The sequence below is a fragment of the Pongo pygmaeus genome, chromosome 17 (assembly GCF_028885625.2).
Source record: "Pongo pygmaeus isolate AG05252 chromosome 17, NHGRI_mPonPyg2-v2.0_pri, whole genome shotgun sequence".
Taxonomy (NCBI): domain Eukaryota; kingdom Metazoa; phylum Chordata; class Mammalia; order Primates; family Hominidae; genus Pongo; species Pongo pygmaeus.
Window position 1 is genome coordinate 60626177 of NC_072390.2, and position 7095 is coordinate 60633271.

At 44.6% G+C, this 7095-nt stretch overlaps 1 protein-coding gene across 3 annotated transcripts in view; it reads right to left on the bottom strand.

Annotated features, from left to right (window-relative positions):
* The window catches only part of EPG5 (ectopic P-granules 5 autophagy tethering factor), a 128463-nt gene extending 122082 nt beyond the window's left edge, over window positions 1-6381 (bottom strand). For 2 of the 3 annotated variants that reach the window (XM_054461007.2, XM_054461006.2), the window contains exon 1: window positions 6217-6381. In XM_054461007.2, the coding sequence (XP_054316982.2) occupies window positions 6217-6279 (63 nt within the window). In that variant the 5' untranslated portion in view covers window positions 6280-6381. Of the gene's footprint in view, window positions 1-4435; window positions 4576-6216 lie in introns of those variants that run through there. The other variant, XM_063653622.1, reaches the window with a different exon arrangement.
* Window positions 6382-7095: the final 714 nt, after the last annotated feature.

A 7095-nucleotide genomic window follows, 5' to 3' on the forward strand; every position in this document is an offset into this window, starting at 1 on the left:
TCACATGTCCAAGCCTACTCCACATTGCTATGTTTATTTCAAAATTAACATATCTAAAACCAAACTCCTGATTTTCCCCCTAAAACCTGTTACACCCACAGCTTTCTCCTTCTCAGGGTCTTCCTTGACTGTTTTATCTCACATCCCACATCCAAACCTCAGCAAACCCTCTTGGCTCTCAGACTTCAAACACTCCTCACCACCTTCTCTCTGACAATCCTGGCCCAAGCCACCATCACCTCTTGCCTTGGGTGACTGCAATAGTCTCAGATAGTCTCTGCTTCTACCCTTGCCCCCTTACAGTCTATTCTCCAAAAAGCAGGCACAGTGATTCTTTAAAGCACAAGTGGAATTATGTCACTTCTCTGCTCAAAACCCTGTGTTGATTCCATATGTCACTCGGAGTAAAAGCTCACGCAAGGCCCAACATGACCAGGCTATGCTACTTTTCTGACTTCATCTCCTACTGTTCTCCTCTCACTCACTCCACACTAACCACACTGCCTCCTTGCAGTTCCTAGGACAGGTCTGGCATGCCACCACTAGACAGCCTTTTCCTGGCTAGTCCCTCTGCCTGAAACACTTCTCCGCTAATATCCACATAGTGAACTCTCTTCCCTTTCATATCTTTACTTAAATGTCACCCTCAATAAGAACTAGCCAGGCTGGGCATGGTGGCTCAAGCCTGTAATCCCAGCACTTTGGGAGGCCAAGGTAGGCAGATCACCTGAGGTCAGGAGTTCGAGACCAGCCTGGCCAACATGGCAAAACCTCTACTAAAAGTAAAAAAAAATTAGCCAGGTGGGGTGGTGGGTGCCTGTAATCCCAGCTACTCAGGAGGCTAAGGCAGGAGAATTGCTTGAACCTGGGAGGCAAAGGTTGCAGTCAGCCAAGATCGCGCCACTGCACTCCAGCCTGGGCGACAAGAGCGAGACTCTGTCCCAAAAAAAAAAAAAAAACTATCCAGACCATCCATCCTAACCTCTCACCAGTACTCCTCAACTCTTCAACCTGTTCTTTTTCTTTTTTACATAGCACTTATAAAGCATGATATATTTTCTTCTTCATGGGTTTTTGTTTGTTTAGCTTGCTTGTTTTTTGTCTTCTCCCTCTAGAATGTTAAGCTCCACGAAGGCCAGGTTCTTTGGGTTTTTTTCTCTTTTACATCCCAAGTGCCTAGAATAGTTTTTGGAACATAATGGGTGATCAATGAGTGTTTGTTTAATAAATGAATGGCTTTTAGGAGGCAAGAAAGAAGCTAAATAATACTATGCAGCATCCCCCAACTTCACACCAATAACCATTCCTGATAGAAAGGGACTAGAGGTGGAAATCAATCATTTAGGCATGGCACAAGGGGGATGGGGATTTAAAGGTTTTTCCCATGACCTTCTGGGACACATCTTTCTGTCCTTAGCAATTACCAGATACTCTCACTAAGTTGTTGGCATTCAGAATTTAATATTAACTGTCAAAGAAAACACTGTAAAATGCACTACTTCTGCAGAGTAAGTCCAAATCTAAGAATCCACTGTACTTATAATTTATCAAGATCAACGAAGTCAGGGTGCTCAGAGTTGGGGGATTTTATAGCAGAGAATGATACTAAAGAAATGAAAACATTATTAGGTCTATCTCTTAGGCATCAGGTGATAAGCACCACATACCTAACCATAACCTAGCAGCCGAGGTTAGCTACCAGATGATTAACATTGAGGAATGTAGGTCAGCTGCTGGGTAAAATCCAGAAGCCACTCAAACTGTCTAAAGGCAACAGCACATGACACTATCCACTTCCTGAACTGAGACTGAACCAGTTTGTGGTTCCCTAAATAGTTGCCAAATTATACTATAGATGGTAAAGGTTTCATTAATATAGGACTTTCTAACTATAATCGAACTATAACCAGCACTAAGAAGTGCATCAATTTACTCTAAAAAAAATAACTTTCTAGATTGTTTTATTCTAAAAGAATTAACTTTCTAGACTGACAAAGATAGGGGCCTTGCTGGTGTCACGGACTTTTTTCATCCATTTTCTCATACTAGTCAGAGGAAATTCACTAGAGTAAATTCCTCTGAGTGACAAAGCTTGGAAATATTCTTCATTACTGGCATTTATTTCATCATTCGACGAACATTATCAAGTGACAAAGAGTCTGTGAAAGGTACTGAGAACAAGACAGGTCCCTCCCTCAGTGAGTTCAAAATCTAAGGGAGAAGAGAAATGTTGACAAAGTAACCACAAATGAGATGAGTGGCACAAAGGGGAGCAGAGTGCTATTAGAGAGGCAGTGACACCAAGGAGATGAGAAAGCTTCTCTCACGAAGTACTGTTTAGCTGACACCTCACAAATGAGTAGTTGGCTAGGTAAAGAGGGATAGGAAGGGGTGTCAGAGGAAACAACACGGCCAAGGCCCTGAAGCAGGAAAGGATACAAAGGTTAAGAATCAAAAGAGAACTCTGGGAGGCCGAGGCGGGTGGATCACCCGAGGCCAGGAGTTTGAGAAGAGCCTGGCCAACATGGTGAAACCCCATCTCTACTAAAAATACAAAAATTAGCCCGGCATGGTGGCAGGCACCACAATCCCAGCTACTCAGGAGGCTGAGGCCGGAGAATCACTGGAACCAAGAGACGGAGGTTGCAGTGAGCCAAGATCACACCACTGCACTCCAGCCTGGGTGACAGAGTGAGACTCGGTCTCAAAGAAAAGAAAAGAGAGAATGGTGGGAGTGGTGGTAGAACTGAGGCTGAGGAGGAAGACAGAGGCAAGATCATACAGAGCCCTTAGTCCATGCTTTAGACTCTAGCCTCTGAGTGATGGGAAACCTTTGAAAGGTTTTGAGGAGAGTAACATGATCAGTTTTGTTTTGAAAAATATATATCCAGCTCAGTTTAGAGAATGAGCAGCAAGAATGAATGTAAAGAGGCCAGTTTAGAAGAAATCCTCCTTGGAGGAAGGTTGTACTAGTTAGGATGGAGAGGAAATGCACAGAATCAAAAGAATATTTAGAAAATGCAATTGGCAAGACTTAGTGAATGATTAGATTTAGAGGGTGAGCAAAAGTAGATGTCAAGGATTTTTGGTTTGATCAAATGCCTCTGAAATAAGGGCCTCTTCATAAACTTTAACAAAAAAAATTAATATATGTTTGTATAGGAAAGTTGCCTAAGATGGATAAAAAATATAATCAATTGGTTTTTCATGATGGATCTAAAAGCTTAAGATTTTTAACTTTTTAATTTAGAAATTCTATTTTAAACAAAATAAGAGGGAATCCCCTTAACAGACTCTTTTTAAAGCATCTGTAACATTCTATCTATGGAAAGACAAAAGACATACAGATACATGAAATAACTATCAAGCTCCTGGATTGAGAGTCAGGATTTCTGGCTTTAACCTGAGTTCTCTCACGAACCGCATGACACTGAGCAATATTTAATCCCTGGAGGCTTTAGTTTCATCAATATCTTGGGGGGAAAAAACTAGAGATTAAGACTTAAGATTCTGCTCTCATAGACAACTAACATTTATGTGTTATGCATTACTGCATTCTAGGTTCAGGGATTTTTTTTTTCTTCACTGGATAGGTATGATTTTTTTTTTTTTCCTGTAGTCTCATCATTAAGCAGGTTTAGGGATCTTATGCATAGCTGGCCAAGGCTTTTTTCTTCCTCCTGGGCCTGGATAGTTCTTTACCAACCCAATACAATGCAAAAGCATTTCTTTTAAAAATATTTCTGAGCCGGGTGTGGTGGCTCATGCCTGTAATCCCAGCACTGTGGGAAGCCAAGGTAGGCAGATCACCTGGGGTCCGGAGTTCGAGACCATCCTGACCAACATGAAGAAACCCCGTCTCTACTAAAAATACAAAATTAGCCAGGCATGGTGGCACATGCCTGTAATCCCAGCTACTCGGGAGGCTGAGGCAGGATAATTGCTTGAACCCAGGAGGCAGAGGTTGTGGTAAGCAGAGATCACGCCACTGCACTCCAGCCTGGGCAACAAAAGCGAAACTCTGTCTCAAAAAAAATAAATAAAATTCCTGAAATTTGGTACCAAAATGACTTTCTCACCAGAATAACTCCTCACAGACCTGGATACACCAATGTGTCTAACTCCACTACAGCCTTTTAAAAAGACATATCAAGAAAACGTGGTAAATATTCAGCATGGAATACTATGCAGCCATAAAGAAGAACAAAATCGTGTCCTCTGCAGCAACATGGATGCAGTTAGAGGTAATTATCCTAAGCAAATTAATGCAAAAACAGCAAATCAAATACCACATTCTCACTTATAAGTGGGAGCTAACCATTAAGTACACATGGACACAAAGAAGGGAATAATAGACACCAGGGCCTACTTGAGGGTGGAAGGTGGGAAGAAGGTAAGGATAAAAAAACCACCTGTCAAGCACTATACTCATTACCTGGGTGATAAAATAATCTGCACACTAAACCACCAAGACGTGCAATTTGCCCATGTAGCAAACCTCCACGTGTACCCTCTAAACCTAAAATAAAAGCTGGAAAGAAAAAAAAGAGCATCATAATGAAAGAAATCCACATAAGTCATTTACAGTCTATTAAGTATGGTACCTATAAACACTAGCCTCCTGTTAAAACCTTGTTCCCATGAGAAAATCAGATTACAGTATCATGTTTAAATTACACCTGCTTTGGAACATCACCCACTTCTGGGGAAAAAAAATGTCCTGTAATTGTAATACCATCCTCCTTATTTCCCAAATGTAAACTCTGTTTCAGGTAACCCAAAATTATGAGGTCTGGCCATGCGGGAGCAGCATTTAATCTGTTCATCTTAGAAAATATATATAAATAGGCCGGGCGCGGTGGCTCACGCCTGTAATCCGAGCACTTTGGGAGGCCAAGGTGGGCGGATCACCTGAGGTCAGGAGTTTGAGGCCAGCCTGACCAACAAGGAGAAACCCCGTCTCTACTAAAAATACAAAATTAGCCGGGTGTGGTGGCGCATGCCTGTAATCCCAGTTACGCGGGAGGCTGAGGCAGGAGAGTCGCTTGAACACGGGAGGCAGAGGTTACGGTGAGCCGAGATTGCACTCCAGCCTGGGCGACAGAGCGAGACTCCATATCAAAACAAAAACAAAAACAAAACAAAAAAAAAAAAAACATAGGCTGGGCGCGGTGGCTCACGCCTGTAATCTCAGCACTTTGGGAGGCCAAGGTGGGCGGATCACGAGGTCAGGAGCTCGAGACCATCCTGGCTAACACGGTGAAACCCCGTCTCTACTAAAAATACAAAAAATTAGCTGGGCGTGGTAGCAGGCGCCTGTAGTCCCAGCTACTCGGGAGGCTGAGGCAGGAGAATGGCGTGAACCTGGGAGGCGAAGCTTGCAGTGAGCCGATATCGCGCCACTGCACTCCAGTCTGGGCGACAGAGCAAGACTCCGTCTCAGAAAAAAAAAAAAATATATGTATATATATATATACACACACATATGTATATATGTACGTATATATGTGTATATATGTACTATAATAAAATGAAAATCCAGACTGCACTTATAAACAAATCAACTTAAAATCACTCTAATACCACATGTAGTCTAATATAGGAAACTCAGAAAATTCAAATACTTCCCTACTGTGTGAGTCCCGCCCTGGGTTAATTTCTAGCCATTCGTGCCCCTTATAAACAATCAAGATAATAAGAAATAAACAGAGGCAGCACCACTATCATCTTGAACTTTCAAAGTGATGAGAAATGGCACATTACTAGTCTACTTATAAAGTTCTGCCAAAGGTACCTTCTCCGCGTGGAGGAGAGGAACATTCCCTCTTTATGCATGGCAGGGACTGAAAATGTTCTAGGATATAAAGGAGTAGAGAGAGAGTCAACGATGGGGTTGGAAAGAGAAAAATTATTTCACGGCAGGAAACCAGACCCAGGTGAGGAAAGCCAAGAAGAGAGCAGAAAAAGAAGAGGCCAGTGAAGTCACAGGAGGGAGAAGGAAAAATGGGGTCCTGACAGAGTGCGGCAGGGGGATGTGGAGAAGGAATGGAGGAGAAGGGCCGGTGTCAACGGGTGGTGGGATCAAATATTGAAAGGTGGAGGCAGAAGATGCAGAGGGCTCAGGGAACGGGAGTAGATTTGGCTGGGGAGGCCGAAGAGAGGAGCAAGGAGACACTGCACACTGCCAGAGCCTCGGGAGGGTGGGGAGATCCTCACCTTTGTTTTAGTCCGGCTGGCCTTGGCCTTGGCCCGGCGCTGGGGCTTCACCGCCTCGGCCATAGACCCTTCCGCGGCGCCGTCACCGTTTGTTTTTGCCAAACCCCTGCGCTTCACGCAACCTGCCCGGTTCTGGCCTCCGGACTGTCACATGATCGAATCTCCGCCACTCCCGGAGAAGAGGCGGTGACTCGCCGCCTCTACGGGCCGCAACGTAGGACAAACCACTTCTGGACGCATTTGCACTGGAGTATGGCAGGCCCGCCCCCTTCCCGGAGCCCAGGCCCCACCCCTAGCCCTGGCTCCACCCGGCGCGCAGGTGTCTTGGGTTGCGCAGAACAAGGGCAACGAACCCAGGCTGACCCACCTCCTCCGTCTCCCGGCTCTGCGGAACCGCACTCAGTGCGCATCCCGGGCGCGCTCGCACACCTCACCCGCGTCGGCTTGAAGAAATCCGGAAAGTGGGTTTGCCATTCTTTTTTTCGTCTTCAGATAACCAGATCCAGTCGGTTAGCCTAAATCGGCACTGCGCGCAAGGAAGAAACCCTGACGCCCATCGGGGTGTGCACTTCAGTGTCCTCTTTTGTAAAGGGGAATGATCATACCTGCCTTTTCGGATGTCATGAGGGTTTAAAGGGCTCTCCAAGAAAGGTGCCTGGTAGCGGCAGGCATGTCGGTACATGGTAGTTATTAATTATCATTACTGTACAAATTCCCAGACTGGAAGAGAGACATGTGCTCCTAAAAGGACAGGCAAACAGGTAACAAGACAAGTAAGATCCGTGAAAGTATTCTTAGTATACATTTTACAGTGTGCTTCGTTTGAAATTTCCAGATGTGAAAAACTTGTCCACATCTTCCCTTCCCAGCTCTAGGATT